The sequence below is a fragment of the Molothrus aeneus genome, chromosome 7 (assembly GCF_037042795.1).
Source record: "Molothrus aeneus isolate 106 chromosome 7, BPBGC_Maene_1.0, whole genome shotgun sequence".
Taxonomy (NCBI): domain Eukaryota; kingdom Metazoa; phylum Chordata; class Aves; order Passeriformes; family Icteridae; genus Molothrus; species Molothrus aeneus.
Window position 1 is genome coordinate 28,595,638 of NC_089652.1, and position 17,214 is coordinate 28,612,851.

General features: G+C 39.3%; 1 protein-coding gene across 1 annotated transcript in view; it reads right to left on the reverse strand.

Moving 5' to 3' along the window:
- MYLK (myosin light chain kinase) overlaps window positions 1–16,670 on the reverse strand; it is a 138,350-nt gene extending 121,680 nt beyond the window's left edge. The window contains exon 1 of the mRNA XM_066553728.1: window positions 16,521–16,670. Within this exon, the coding sequence (XP_066409825.1) occupies window positions 16,521–16,670 (150 nt within the window). The remainder of the gene's footprint in view (window positions 1–16,520) is intronic.
- Between the last annotated feature and the right edge of the window lie 544 nt (window positions 16,671–17,214).

Sequence of the window (17,214 nt, forward strand, 5' to 3'; positions counted from 1 at the left end):
ATAGGTATCTGTAATGCAGAAGAGAATAAATTATTTCCCACATCCAGAGTGGACTGGACAAGCAATAAGCTTTCAAAAGAAATTAGCCAGTGGGCTGGTGGATGATTGTCAGCAGTCACCTCCTTTAAAGGAACAGCAGGTTCCTTTGCTTATTTGGCTGCCTGCCTATCTTAAAATTAAGGAATTCCAGAAATTGAGGGAAGCTTGAGAAAGTTTTGTAGCCTATTCTCTGTTCCATGCTCATCTTCAGGAGGAAACCAGTAATTTCTCGGATCTACATCTCAGAAAAGGCCATAGAGACCAGAAGCTGCAAAGGAATAAAATGAGGATAGCCTCAGCCAAAGATGTCAGATGTTAGCACTGAGCTCCCAGACATCTGCTTTTGGCAGATGCTTAGAAGTCACCATAAGGAGAAGTCAAGGGAGATGTGGAAAACTACTCAGAATGTCTGACAAAATCTGACCTTTATTCCGCTGCCTGCAAACCTGGCAAATACTCATTTCTAGCAGGGACTAAACTGCTTGCACTTTTTGCAAAACTTAGAGTAATAAGCCATCAGATTTTATCAAGAAAGCAGCAGAAGAAACGCCATTAAACAGCATGACACATTTTGCAAGTGTAATTATAATCCAAAAAGTAAAGATACAGGAAAAAATAACACTTACACTTGAAATGTGGTAGAGACTGGATAGTGTTCCTCTTCTTCCATTGTGTAGGTATCAGCAAAAATAAAATTTTATTGCCTTTATTGCAAGTTAGATTCTAGATGGGCTCATCTGAAGGTCATATGGTTGAAGGCTGTCATGCAAGAGATTAAATCCAAATGGTACCAGCTGTTCTGTGGATGTGGCTCATCCTAGGTCCTCTAAATAAAGAGGACTATGACTATGTTTCCCATAGTCATTAGAGGGCCAGAGCCCTTTAATTTACTTGAATCAAGAACCCATGGGTTTTGACCCTGGACTTTGACCAAAAGACTTGTGAAGGGACCTCAGCAGAGGATGCTATACCATAACATGCTCTGTCCATGCAGACAGAGCAGTGTTTCTCTCAAACTAGAGAAAAAAGCTGCTTCTTGTTTTAGTATTTCATACTGCTGTGAACTCTTAATTTCAGTCTTAGGAAAGAAGTTCTATAAAACTGTTGAAACTGCAACATGAATGTTGAAACTATAGCCCACCTAATAGGTGCTATATTTTGATTTAGATTTAATTTTTAATGTCAGTGCAGGTGCATGGCTCTGGCCAGTGCAGCTCTTTTTAAGTCTTGTAACAAAGCTTCTGTTAGGCTCAAGCTGCAGTTTGCTTTAACAAATGAACAGCAGATGTTCTTGATAAAGGAAAGTGGACATGATACATTGTTAAGCTCCTTCTGAGACTTTAAACACAGGCAAACCATATCTCAAGAATAGTTTATCCCTTTTAAAAGCTTGCTTCTAAAACACAGAACTCGCCTGGCAAGGTTAAACATAAAAATGTTAAATATTTGGAGACTTAGCTATAACTTTGCAAACAAAGCGAAAATCCTCCCTCTTCTGCAGAACAGTCTAGAATCCACAGTTGTGTCATTAAAGCAAAAATGGAATACAGAGTAGGAGCAAACATGCTCACTTCAAAGCATTACCTCCTCTACATACAAGAAAAACCAATGATCTTTCTGTAAACCTAGGATATGTTTTATTTTTCTACTTTGCCTTCACCAGTGCCAAATGGCATTTGATACTTTATGATCCAAGCACCAAACACAAGATCCTTCTGCAGACAGCACCCCAAAAATTTTAGTTTTGACACTTGAAAAGTAGTTCTGCACAGTCTGTTTATTCAGTATCACACTATTCAGCCCCTTTTTGCAGATTGCAAAGGTGCTGAACACTCCACATACTACCACAGGTCTTTAGCAGAATCAGTTTTTATGCTGCTCAGCAGGGAAGAATTTATGACCTATCCATGGAAGACATGGTCTGGTAACTGAAAAGCAGACAGCAGCTGCACGTAATTTCTTCTTCAATCTTCTACATTTGATCTTTTTTTTCCTTTTTGTAAAATTCAGCGTCAAGAGTTCCCAGAGGTGCACAGAGTATTGGCTTTATGCTCAATCACCAGAGTATAGCTGTTTGAAAAAAAGCACTGCTATCCCAGGTACCACAAGCTAAACAAGTCCGTTTGTGTTATATTTTTTCTGAAGGAATCAAGTCGAATTTCAGAGTAGCACTGGGTGTCAAGCTGCCTTGAGTTTATCCAAGTTCAAACACCAGTCCCAATTTATGCAGCTCTTAAGAGCATGTTCAAGCCCTATTTATGGCTTTTGGAATTAATCACATGTACAGGTGCTTTTCCTAAATCAGATTTTATTTAATTTAAGGAATAAGTTTAACTGTACTGCTTTAAAGTAATATTGTTACAGGAGTCTTCATACAACCACAAAATAACCTGAAACATCAGTCGGCTGAAATACAGAACTCTGCCATGATGGATTCTACCCTTTCCTGTACAGAGGACATAAAGGAGCACACTGTATAGTGGAACACGTCTGTGGAGCTGGGATGTCAATCAGCAACTGAATCAGGGGCTGTAAACCTCTGCTACACTAATGGGGGCATTTTCACACAGCTGTTGCTGTCTCAGACTGGCAGAGCTTTTCTGATGCAGCTTTCATAAATCATTCTGCCAGCTGCAACATCTGCCTTTTTACTCTTCCCACATTGTAGCCAGCTGACCTGTAGCAATTAGGTGTGTGATGAGAGTTTTATGCAAACCACCCATAGAGTTCACCTGGACATCTTTTTCTGTAAGTACAAGTTTTCTGAATTTAATGTGGGATTATAGGTAGACTGAATATCTGTCCATCTTTAGATAGATCTGTTTAGTATTTGTATTTAGTCATTGTCTGATTTCTCCCATTTTTAAAAAGCCTTCCTCTGGCTGCCAACTCAAAAGCAGATGCCATAAACCTTGGATAAAGTCTAGGAGAAAACTTAGGCTATTTCCTCCAATGCTATCCAGATGCTGTCCTGGCACACAAAGATGACAGGGTCTCCATAAAGTGGTAAAATTCTGGAATTTTTCAAAGTAAGAGTGCACAGGAAACTGAGTTCTGTAGAAACTGAAGATAATTCCAGTCCAAAATACATAGTGGTAGCTGTCAGTTGGGAAAGTGTAACTTTGACTTCATAGCTGAGGATCTGAGACATGGAGACACTCAGACTTTGCCAAACTCACACTTAAAGGAACTTAGACTTCAACAGTTAGTACCATTAGATTAAATAATCTGACCATACTTCTTCCTTGCCAACAAATTTGCTATTGGAGGAATCAATGCAAAGTCTGAAGATGCAGCACAGAGGGGCCACTGCTCTCCTTAGATGAACAATGACTGAATGTGTTTGTATTCAGAAACCAAAGTGCACAGCACTGAGTGAACAGTGAAGAGATCCAGACAGAATAAGTCCAGAGCCTTGGCAATGAAATAAAAACCACACAAAACAGAGTTACAAATATGAGAAGTAAAGCCACCACCACAGGAAAATGTGAGCAACATGATAAGAAATGACTCTGTCAGCTCTCAAAACCTTCAGCACTGCCGCACAGAATGGGCCAAAAAGATTCCAAAGGCAAGGGCAAGTACAAGAGCTCTCAACACAACACAAAGATAAACTTTGCAGCCCTCTCTTGAGTGAAACTCTCATCAATTTTAATAAAAGTTTTCCCTGGTTCTAAGTCTCTCCTTAGAGAAGAAAAGGCAAACTGCAAAGACAAAGCTTTCTGCCCATGGTCCAACTTTTTTAAAAAGTGTTAGATTTTATGAGGTACTGAATAGCTTAAAATCCTAAAAAATTGCTAAGAAATAGCTGACCTCTGAGCAGGGTAAAGTATCATTTAGGATTGTGCAGTACAAATATGAGGGAGTTAAAAGGGAAAGAGCTGTGGCTGTGGAATGGAAATAATGCTCTTGCTAATTTTTCCACATAGCCCAGTAAGTCCCTAAAATTATCTCTCTTTCCCCATCCTTCTCCTAGTTTCCCTCTTTGGTGATTCTGAGTCAAGATCTCTATCAAACATTACTAGATGAAGCAGCTGCTTTATGTCAGTAACAGTGATTTCCGGAGCATGTCAGAAGTTTCCTGATAGGACTGGTGTTCATTTCAGAGCAGCAGCAATCTTTGCTAGAGGAAACAAGATTTTGAGGAATCAGACCAGAGTTTTGAAAAGCTGTCAGAACAGAAGTGGTTCATTAACTTCCAGTTCAGCAGGACAGCCTGATTTATGGTGTTAGCCACTAATTTTGTTCATAAATGTTATGTGGCAGCACTAGAACAAAAACTGAAACATAAAACAGTTTTAACACAATAAAAATAAATTGTTGGGAAATTTTTTCCCCTCTTCTCATCAAAAAAAGCTGAACTTTTAAGACTTCAAAATTTTTACTTTCAGTTGTCAATCCTTCATTCATCCTTTATCCAGTAATAATTCAGAAAGGTGGATAATGATTGTTTTGACAAAGTAGAAGCAGGAGGAAGCTCCCTGAGCAAGTAAGGATGATATGAACACCAACAATTTGCTCCGTCATTATCAAAATGTATGTGTGTCCCCACTTAGGAGAACATTTAGCTGTTTTATCTCACAGAACTGATCACAGAATCCAAATGCTTTAAGCCACAGCCTAAGACTGGGATATCATCAGGTCTAAAGACTGCTGATACCACAGGAAAGCAGCACAACTAAACACCATCAATTATTTTCATAACAACAATCCCTTCATAACTGCAATACCTGGGGTTGGAACTGGCAGTCACTTTTTAAAGAAGACAATTCACCCTGTTTCTTTTCTTTAACAAGAGAATGTTCATCATTTATTGCAATAAAACTTGCAAAAAAATATTTCTCCATTGCATATTATTTCTGGAAGACTGAAAGTTTGTTTGTTTGTTTGTTTGCATTTTTACTTCCTGGTGTAAAATTTCTGTCTTAATAGGGCAAGAATTTATCTCATATGTCACTGAACACTAATGCCCCTACGTTCCTGTAGGAGCTATGCCACTGACCAAACGAGCTTCATACTATCCTAGTTTGGGGATGCTGTTTTTAGCATGCTACCAATGATAAGGAATATCTATAAATTTACGTGAGTGCACACTATTTGCAGGACCTATTGTGAAAAATTATGGAGAAAAAACTGCTTTCTTTCTGTGGCCAAAACACACAGCCACTGGAAAATATGTTTGGAGTTACAAAATTTGCAATTAAGGGCAGCAATCCACTTCTGAAGTGTAAGGTGGTAACAAATACTATGTGTTTTAAATGAATATGCCCATACTTTATCAGTTTCCAAGCAGACAAGATTTTATTTCCTGCAATTTAGGAGTCTGGCAGTGGCCACAGAAAATGCTGAAACTGGATTTTGTTGCTGGGTTCCTGCACAGTTAACGACTGTCTGCTGATAGTGACAAAGACTGCTGGAAAAGGCTGTGCTCTGGAGAAGCTATAAAAATTCTCCTCAGTTATGTGTTCTGCTTTGTTAGTGCTTCTTGGTAGGGCTGAGAAAGCACTGGGCATGAAGTGTCATTTATTACAAACTTCACTTAAGAGTCATGTGCTTATGAAGAGATACAAAATGCAATGTTGGATCATGAAGATGTGAACACATCAGACAGCCTAAACGACTGGCATTTCCCATTGCACCATTTATTCCACCAAGTGCAACTTACTGCTGTGCCATAAATAATTAGGACTTCTGTATAAAATCCTGTGGAAAAACATCAACTGCTCATTAGCAACTGTCGGTGATTCTTTTACCCTGTAATAATCTGTGAAATTGATAAGCTTTCCTAACTTCACATATACCCTTTTAGTAACATCTTAGCAGAGGTAATTCAGGTAGTACAATGCACAAATGGCTGTGTTTAGAATAAAAATAAAAACCATGGACTGAGAAACAGCAGTTTAAAAGAAAAAAAACCTCAAACTACTAACTGAAATACTAAGTATAAATTGCTGTGACCATAAATTTCTAGTTCAACAATTCAGGATAAATATTTATAGACATGCTGAGTTTAAGAGAAAGTTTTTGGGCTCACTTCTCCTTCCTAATGCTTTCTCTTAAAACTAAAATTGCTGTGATTTTGGTAAGAGAAACACACATGCATTCAAAAGTAGCTGTTTAGGTTGTGGAAAAAGAGCTTACTCTGCATATGCTTTCAATAGAGCTCCACTTAACTGCAGTTGCTCCATTCCTACTGAGAGGTCTGAACAAATCCAACATCGTGTTTTCCATTAAACCTGTGGGTATGCAATAGTCTCCCAGGCAGACGAACCTGTTCATTTGCATATCCCAGCAAACCAGCTTTGAGTCAAGGCTCTAAAGACCCAGTTTTGGCATTGTGAATATGATGCTCTGCATCCAACAGGAGGCACTTAGGTATCTGTGATGTTTGCACCCATTGCACATCTTCATTTTCTCTTCCAAAATCAGAAGTTATTTGTCTCCCAAACATTTAGGATAGTGGATGGGAATTGAACTCTGGAAGACAGACATTCTGCTCTGAATCCAGGTATGTATCTCTGTGTTTCTGTGTCATCTTGCACAAGACAATAAATCTCACCATGCCTTGGTGCCCCACATAAATGTCAAGGGGGTAACAATTATTATTTCCTTTGTTGTTTTGGCTAGAAAGACCATCAGAGAAGGACCCAACTCTACTCTGCCTTTGTATGTGTTAAATACTACAAACAAACACTAGGATTCCAGTTGAATGAGGCTGTTTAAGTGGTACCATGGAATGAGCAGAAATCAATACCATTTGCAATAGTTCTTTAATCTGTACTTCCAAGATTCTATCATAATTTTTCTTCCAGTGCTTTGGCTTTTAGAATAACTTTGTTTTGAAATATTTATATTTGCCTCCCTGCAGAGACAAACTGCTGAGTTATTCTTTTATAAAGGAACACCAGAATTTATATAGACAAAAAAAAAATCAACCTTAAATATATTGAACTCTTGTTCCAGAGAGTTCACAGAACAGAAAAAAATCTTTATTCACTGTTTGCCAGTATGGGAGTGTGATATAAATGAGTTACATTTGAGACACAAGTTACACTTCATACTGCTATGTGTGTGCAGGTGCTTTTACAAATCTTTTACAAAACAGTGTGCATTGCATTAATATTCTAAGCTTTGCAAAAGCAATTTAAATAATACATGCACCATAAATAAAGGCTTGCTCGTGTATTATAGGACATACTGAAGGAATGGCAAACTCTCAAGCCACACAGTTATGATTTGACTCTACCATGCAGCTGGAGGAAAATTACCATTCTCATTCAATGTGAGTTGAGAGAGCACAGAGCTGGATGAAGTAAGTTCAATATGCCATTGCCAACAGGCAAATAATCATGAGCAGAATTATTTAATTTGTCAGTCTTTGCCTCTCCCTTTTCTCTGGGCTCCATGTGCAGCTTGTTGTCATCTTTAAATGAAAAGTTGCAGTTGGAATGCAGTAAGACTTTTAATTAGTGTTTTAGTAAGCTCAGCTGTTGCATTTATAATAAACAGTATATTCCATAGAGTAACATTTACCATAGTATTTTTAAAAATATGCAGACAAGCAGGGGAAACTCAGAAAAATATAAAATAACTTATTTTTCCATTTTGCCTCATTCTTCAAATGAATTACAAAGGTTTCCATATAAGCAATAAAAAAAATTGCAAAGCTGACTTTGAATTTGTACCAGTTTAGGCCATGGCATTTTCAGAAGACAAAGATTGCTTTGTTCTGTTTGACTACAGGTTTACAACAATGCACTTACTTACAGAGAATAAAACTATCTCCACCATCAAAAAGCCTAGAATTTTAATTTTTTAAAACAAAAATATCCAGGTTTTCACTCTGTCTATTCCTAAAACTCCTCTGAAAAAGAAAGGTCTAAGATCTCTAGAATCTCACTGCAACATATTCTTAATGTGGGATGGCTAGCCTAGAGACCAGGTTACTAACTTGTGAGTCAAAAATGATTTAGCTCCTAACCTACAGCCTGCCTGCTTGGTTCCCTAGAAGAATAAAGTCAACATATTTAGGCAGGTTATTCAAAGCCCTTATACTGGACTAGTCACTCCGGGGACAATCAGTCAGTGGAATGCCTTGATTTTCTGGCTCCAGCCAGTGCAGAACTTTGACATGTAACCTCTGACCCCAAATAGGGGCAGCAGTGGCTCCCTCAGCACTAGCCCAACACTTCAACATCACTCCCATTCCAAAGCTTATTTCCTCAACATAAGAGAAGAACACAAGAGATGTGCATTCACATGGGATGCTGAATTATGAACTGGGATGACTTTTGGCTTAAGAATCATGATCAAGGCAGGTTTGTCCCCAGACACTAAACAATGAACTCTGAAAGCTTAGCTAGAAACATGGATGCTGTTTCAGGCCTCTGCTGGAGATCCAGTAACCTCTAGTGACAAGGTAATATCTTACAGACTGAAGGTTAAAAACTGAACTGGAAACCTACAGAGGAACAATCTTGCCTTGCCTACTTTTTCTCCTGACTGTATCCTCCTTTGGGATCCTGACCCTGGTTCATAGTTTGCCATGTCTGGGAACATCAGAGCCCTGTTAGAGCACATGGCAGTGCCTGCTGGAGCAGAGCCTGAAGGACTGAGGCCAGTGCAGGGCTGTGGCCAGCTGGTGATGGTGCAGGGCTGTGGCCAGCTGGTGATGGCACAGCCCGTGCACGGCTCCCCTCGGCTCCTGGCTCACGCTCCTCTGGGGAGCAGCCAGCCCTTGTGGCTCCGTGTCAGACAGACAGGTTTCTCCCCCTCATGAATGGGCTGAATTCACAGCAATGTAATTTTCTGTTCAGCATGCATTTAGATACTGGGGAGTCCAAAATTTACATGGAAAAATATTATTTTGTCTGGTTTTGCCCAGTAGGTTTCCAAACTTCATACTATATCCATGAGTGAACAGAGCCAAGTAACATGTCAAAAGCAGAAATTTTTAGCTTTGGAGTCGAGGTGCTAGAGTGAGCATGGACTGAGCAAAACCACAATGAGTAATGATGTGTTTTGATTATAAACCTTCTCCACATGTTGCCTTCTGCAGATTCTGGATGCATAATGCTTGCTGTCTATTAATGACTACTCTCTTTTCCCACAGGGCCAAAGCAGAATTATATTAAAAAGTGTGACCTGGAGTCATTTGGTGCAAATTCTTAAGGACCCATTTAAAGACAGTCAAAAGTCAAAAGCACTCTTTGCTATTTTATGTAGGGTTCTCATTGCTACATATGGCACTGAACCCTTCCCTGACCTTTCTGGTTTCATCAGCCAGATGCAGGCAAGGAGTCTGATGTTCTTTATGACGGCAGAAAGCAAATATATTACTAGTTAGCCAAATGCACATCTGATCATAAACACTCTGTCCTACCTTCAGGGTGAGCTAGAAGAATAAAATTTAAAGCTTTCCAGTTAGAGACATATTTCTGGAAGAAAAAAAATCAACCAAAATTTTTTTACCTCCCTTTTCATACCTCTCACATCAATATAGGCTATTGCAGCACAAGGAAGTCAGCTACTCTCAGTTCTGTTACAGTTACTAGATCTTTTTTAACTTTCAACTCTAATATGAGTGTGATAAGAGTCAAAGGCACAATTCCCTAAAAAATCAAGTTTAAAACATCATAATGCTAAGCTGCAGTCATGTTTCATGTACTACTAAGAATGTTTATTTAAATAAGAAAGCACAATGCTACATGAAGAGTTTTACTGCCAGTGGAATCAACCACAACAAAGCCTTCTGCACTGACCCAGAGGAGCAAGGGAGACTAGTCTGGAAAAGATGATGATATTTTTCAAATTAAAAGCAGAACTGAAGAACTTAATGAGACATTGTTGAAATCTGAGAGATTCATGATTAACCATCATGGGACAGAAAACCCAAGAAGAATTATAATGACTGCTTCTACTCTGACCTACATGGATTCAGTCTCTGGGCATCTCCTTGTTCAGCTATTTAGGATATGCTGATCAGCTGTTTTTCTCTTTGGAAATACATAGATTTGAGCTACTTCTTTTTCAGATACATGTATATTATCAACCCTAAACAGTGGACTTTATGATTAGTCATGACATTTAGTCCATCCTTATTTTTCTTAAAGACTGAACCTCTTTTACACCACCATATGAATATTTTGTCTCCTTTTCCTCAGCAAACTTGTCAATAATTTAGAATTTGGGTTGGTTGTTTTTTTTTTTTTTTAATTTCTGTTAAATGACTATAGAAAAATAGCAAGTCCAGAAATCTCTGCTAATGAAGTAAATTTTCTCAAAATCAACCCTAGGGACGTCCCTATGGATAAATTATATGGAAACTCTTTTCCTCTTTAGCTAACACAAAGTCATGCTTTCAAACAACACACTACAGTAGTGGGTGGTCACAAAAAAAACTCAAAGTTACTTAAAATAAACTTGTCAGAGTCAACCATTAAAGCAAACTGGGGGCAGGTAGATGCAATGAAATCACACAGGCTTTTACTGTCAGCTTTGTCATGTGATTTTAATTGCTTCCACCTAAAAATACAAAATATTTAGAAACACATTAAAGAAAAAGTAAAGAAATAAAGAAAGTGGTGATCAAAAGCAGCACAAATATGTAGTCTGACTTCAGCTAAAACAACACTGGTTTGGGTAGATATTAAAGAAAATAATACAAGATTCTCTTTAATTCCATATGTACATTAGTTGGAATGTTTTAAAAAACTTCTATTATTATTACCATCACAATTATTATAATTTTTTTTATATTCTTTGAATTACAGCAGTTCCTACCACAACGATCAAAAATAGGGAGCCAATCTTTCTGGCACTGCATGGAGCTGAACTCCTGTCACCAGCTGGTAGTAGATAAGCAATTAAAGTGGGAAAGGAGACAGAAAGCAAATAGAAAAATAAATGTGATAGGATCAAAAAGCACATTTCTTCCACAGTTGGGAGGTGGTGGGTTACTGAACACTCGCTCAATTATACAAAATAATAAAACCGACCCTGAGAAAAGACAACTCAGAACAGGGATGTATGTATGTTCACTGTTCCCCAGTCATGGCCTCTTTCCTGTGTAGAAATTTTGTCTGGATGGAATTGAGGATATTCAGCATTGTCTAGAATTTCTGAACATCTGGCAGATTGAAAAAAAAAAACCTCTGCAAAAGGTCTGACCAAACTTCGCTGCCAAATATCCAGAAATATTGGCTGTGGCCTGAGCACATGCACAGATCAGCTGCAGGGGACAGTGTTTTAAGTCCAGCACTAAAGAGCATCATCAGATGCTCTGCACAAGAAATGCTTAAATACTTCTACCAGGGAAATCCTGAGTATAGTTATGATGGCCACAGTTGACAGGGAGACAGATGTGGAGAGACAGAAGTGGAGCTCATGGGCCTCCACTCCTGACTAAGACCTAGAAATTTCTTGAGCAGCAACTTGAACACTTACAATTTTTCTAAAGGATGTATCATTTGCAAGGCAAGGAAAATGGGCATCAACACATGGGTGCTTGTGTCAGTTGATGAAAGGAAGTGTGTTTAAATAATTCTGGGTGTAGGTGACACTGTGTGGGGAACTCCTTTTGACTGAATCCCACCTTAACCACTTCCCAGCAGAGCAGCCATTTTCATTTGGCCTCATGTAAAGCTGACACTGTTTCCATATGCCAATATAGAGTTACAGAGTTAAAAAAAACCAAATAAAACAATGCATGCGTTGCTCATGAGAACATGTATGTGGTGAGTGAATATGATGGGACGTCGATTACACCAAGGAAGAAGACACAGCAGTAGAAGATGCAAACAGAAACCAGCATGCCATAAGCTGCTCACAGCCACCCTCTGTGTTTATTTTTGTGGTTTTGGGTTTTTTTTCTTTTATTTCAGCTGTCTATACCTTGTGCCTAACACAAAATGTCTAAGTAACTTCTCAATGCACCACATTTTTCCCAAGAATGCTCCAGTGATACGTGGAAAGGAAGACCAAATAAAATCCACAGGCAAGTTGAAAACTTTTTTAATTCTTTCCCTTCAGAACATGCCTCAGTGTTTCATATCAGGTTTCTGGGAGTATCACACTATCAGCACAAGTCCTCTCACAGCACTTACTTCCATCAGACAACTGTCTCCCATGAAAACATGGGTCTCTCCTGAATTTCTTCCCTTATAAGGTTCAGAACAGGCATCCCTCCAGAAAGCACAGATCCAAAGCCACTGGCAGCTTCATGCATTGAACTGCCCAGTACATTTTGTAACAGCAAATATCTCAGGCCAACAGCAAGATGTGCCATGTCATCATCCTCTGCCATTACATGGGCTCCTCTCTGATCCTGTCATCTGAAATCCAGGCATGTGGTGTAATTAAGGCATTTTTCTGGAGAGCCTGCTGACTGAGGACTGGAAATGGCACACACACTGCTGCCTTGAGACCAAATCTAAGGGAAGATACCAAAGGTTTTGCCATGCCTAGCTCGTGCTATGCGTGTAACACATACCGCAGTAAAAAAAAAAATAGAGGTTAAAATTAGTTTTAACATTAGTGGGTAGTTGAAAGAATTTATAAATGCTGTGGGAGTGTTTAACACAGTCTTCATTCTTGTAGAGGTTCCCTACTCTTTACCTCTTAAAACACTGCAGAAATGGGTCTCCTCTCTATCCCAGAATAGATGGCAGAATCACTGCTGATCTTCCCACTGCCTCTTGTTTTTACTGCCTGATCCCAATTCATTTCTTCAGGTGTGTTTTTCTAAACAGTACCTGTGCAACCACCAGCAGCAAAAGCAACTGTACATCATTGGACTTAACTGATTCAAACAGATTCAACAGCAGGGTTGTAAAAGAACAACCAGAAAGCACATTAAAAGTGTAGGATTTGACATTGACCTGGCTTGCCTTAAAATTTACCATCCAGCTCCTTACCTGGAGGGTGATGGGAGGGGAAGGGCAGAACAGTCACTACTCAATGGGCACCAAGCTGAATTTAGTACCCCAACACCTACTCAAACCATGAGCTCCATGAGATCTAGCTCCCTGGGATTAGAATACCAGACAGATTTAGTAGTTCGATATCTTGGTTCTGGCAATGGACCATGTATGATGGCCCACATGAAGCAGAAAAACCACCCATACTGCACTGTTGCCAACTGTACAATGCTTTGTCCAAGGAGGAAAGCTCTTGCCTGACCACTAGGCAATGGGTTTGTGGTCTGTAGAACATTTGGCTGTTCCTCCCAAGCAGAGTTATAGCACAAGTATTTTTTTAGGCTCATAAAATTAATGACCATCAATATTATACATGTGCAAATAAGGCAGGTTAAGGGCTTGCTGCAATCAAATGCACAAGTTAACATCCAGTGTTCAATACAATCCAGAAAGAAGTAGCTTAAAACAAAGCCTGGTAACATTTTGGTCTTCTTTTCCAGGAGTGTCTTAAAGGTTCTGACAACGAGCTAAAATGCCTTAACACAGGGCACAAGATTACTGCCTTGAGCTGCTCACCTCACACATGGTGTGCCATTGAAGAACAGCTTATCAACCCAGTCCTAAAAAGTTGTGAACATACAACACAGTTTCACAATTTTCTGGGGTGGTTTGCCTAAAAATCACCTCAGCAATTTATTGATGAACAAGTGAGATGTCCATCCAGATCTTTGGGGAGTATCTAGTGAAAGTAACCATGGCTTTGCATTACTGTTTCCACTCTGTGCTCCAAGACAAAGTAATACTCATACTCTTGAAAGATAATGATTTAAATTTCTATGCTAAGATGCCACTAGAAAACTGAGATCTGCAGTCAGATATAAATAAACTTCCTGAAATTTTAGTAAGAAAATCAGGGTGGTAGTTGAAGGAACAGGGAAATAATAAAAATAAAATCCCATTAAAGGAAGCCCCAGTTTCTTTCTACCTCAAATTTCCTACATTTATGGGCTATTTCTCAATTTCTGCACTCTCTTTGATCTTGAATTTCACACAACTTATCTAATAATGCCGCTGGAAAGAAAACCAACAAATTTAATTCTGGGGCCCTCTCTTCCTTGTTCACTTAATGAGAATACAGGATCATCACAATATCAGATTTATATCCTGTCTTGGATTCTAAAAATATTTGTTCTTTCTGATAAGATCAATTCCACTGCAAAGAAACTCTTTGAAGAAAAGCTCCTGTCTAGCCATTTAAAAAACTTTTTATTTTTCTTTAGCCTGAGTCTGGTTTAATATTTATACTGCAACAACATATCATAACATCTGTAGCCTAGATAGGTTTTCCAGGATAGAAAAAACTAAGTACGTTGAGTAGCTTCTATTACTAAATCTTAATAAATTGTTTTTGTTAAGATTGTCCTTCTGAACCTGTTTTTCTGAACAGGTCAACTGTCCTTCTGAAACTCTGGAATATTAAATGGCAGAAGAAGCAACATTGTATTACCCAGCTGAAGATGGAGCCAGATGTTAACAGCTGTGCAGGCTCCTGCAGCTGTTCAGCCACAGCACCTTTCAAAAGGGGCTGCTGTGTTCCCCCTCACTTTGCCCCTGTTACTACAGTAAGAGCACAAACAAAATACTAATGCTGTCACCCCCACTTTAAGTATGGAAAATTAAAGGTTTTGGCTACGGTCATATACTGAACTGCCAGAAGAGATATTTAGATTTTTCATCAAGTAAGTCCAAGCCAGGACTTCAATCAAAGTTTTGTTCCTTCAAGGAAATTAAACTTGACAGTTTAATTAGTATTGAATTTGTGTATTTTTTTCCAAGCTACTAAAAAAACCCCTCAGACTTCACCCTTCCAGTCTTCAAAGTGGTTTTAAAAACAGGATATGCATCCCTGGAAAATTAACACTTTAAAACCAGATATAAAATAAATGTAAAGCAGTGATGGCACTCTAGCTTGTAGGTCATTATATTTTACAATTGTTTCCATTTGACTTAAATAATAAAAAATCTGCAGAGTGCAATAAAAACTGGAAATATCCCACTTGAGCTTTTAATTAGGAAACATGAGAACTATAAAACCAAATCTTAGCACATGCTTCAACTTTGATTTCACTGAATTATTATTGCAGTGTAGCCTGGAAGAACCAGTTGGAGTTAGAACAGCCTTGTACACAGGTGTCACATGGAGAAAGTAGAAACACGCTGCCATTTTCCTACTGTATTTGCAACAAGGTGAAACAATGACAGGAATAAAAAATAAGACATAAAGAGTAAGAACAGAAGTGCTCATGGGGACTGGCCAACATCATACACACAAAGCATTTTTGACTGGTGCCTTAAAATCATCTAAAAGTAAGCAAATTTTAAAAAAATCTTGAAGGTTTGGTAAAACCTGTTCTTTGTTTTAAGCACTTTATTGAAATTTGCTTTGTATGAAAAATGCCACCTTTTCTTCAAAAAGTCAAGTCTAACCATGTGTTCTGAGTCTTGTTTCAGCACTTCAAAATTAATATACTGCAAAACCTGCTTTCCTACACAGTTCCTGTTGAAAAATCCCAGTTCCTGTCCTGGTCTTACATAAACAAATAAGATAAATATCAGATGCCCTCTACCGGCCCTGTGTTTAAGTTAGAGTTTCAGAAGTTAAGAATTTCCCAAATTCCTTCTAGCCCTTGCTTTTGTTACAGTAGGGTTGCAGTTTCCTGCCTGTGTCAGACGAGTCCCACCACTTCAAAGACTGAAAGTGCAGTCAGTTTGATGGTGCAGCTGTCAGCGTGCAATCAGAGCGTGACACGAACCAAAGGAAGCTGAAAGGACGGGGAGGGAAAGCTCACAGCTCCAGGAAAAAGAACTGGGTTAAGGGAGTAGAAAGGAAGATAGCTAGAACAAGGATGAATACATACCAGGATTGACACATGAAAGAAATATGGAATTGTGCCAGGATGCACAATTCAAGATCTCAAACAAGAGGGGAATGGGGGATACACACCCCACTACACAGCCTTTTAAACCCTTTGAGTTAGCAAGTTTTCCTGAACAAATCAGTCTTTACTCTGAAAATGCTCTTCTTTTTTTTTAAGTTAAGAACACCTATGGCAGGCAGTGCAGACACTGAACTATCACAGCACTCGTTGCAGATTCCTCCCTTGCTGCAGCAGGGTTAGATATGTGTCACGCATGAAGCCTCATGAATGGGCAGATATTTGGGATGCAGGGATGTGAATGTGCAGTAGGAGAATATGTAGAATTGCAGTAAGGGGACATGCTGACTAGAGACAGCCCTTGAAGCAGTTTCTCACTGATAATAACCTCAGTTCTCTGCATGCTCAACAAGGCTACACTTGGCAATGCTCAGGCTCTGCAACACTCTCCTCTACACAGAAACAGACCTGTAATGCTGCTCCCTCCCCAAGAGGGTAAACACTGGTGTATTCTTCTTCAGTAAAGGTCCCATATTGCAGAGGCAACTTCACTACTTTTGCAGCCCCCTAGATAGCTTCAGGAGAGGGCAAAACCCAATGCAGAAGCTCTCCATTGTCTGTTTCTTACCTTCCCCTCAAACCTGGCGGTGGCTCCCAGCTGCACGCGGATATTGCGAGGAGGAAGAGTAAATGCTGGTGCTTCAGCAGGGACAGGCGGGCTGAGTGTCAGGGAGGTTTTGGAGACTCGAGTAGATGTCACCAGTTTCACATCCCCCATGATGTGGACTGCAAAAGAGAAACAAGTGGTTATATGGGAATTAGGATGTTTAATTACCTTTCTGACAGAACCAACTAGGAATCAGACCAGGGACGGGTTCTGTATGCGTGCTGTACTTGTGTACATGGCAGGATCTTCAGCCTAAGGTGGGCAAGGTGTTATTTTCTGGGAGGGGAACTGAGACCCAGGAATGGTGCCTGTGCCCACTGTTGCGGTCAGGGTCACAGTCTTGAAGTGAACTCAGCTTGAACTTTCCAGTCCCAGGCCAGAGCCTTAACCAAGAAGTCATCCTTTACAACTGCACTAAAAGGTAATAACTTATTTCAGGAGGATATTTTCATACCATGACTTTGATTTTCCTGGCCTGGAATACAACAAAATCAGTAAGCCTCAAAAGTGAGCCAGTGTTAAACAAGTACTTATGAAATAAAGAGACCTCTGTTTGCACTGGATTTTAGTTGCAAGCGGGAATGTGGAAAATCTGATTTTTCATACCAAGCTTTCAAGATCTTAAGAAATATCTGGATATCTCCCTGCAAAGTAC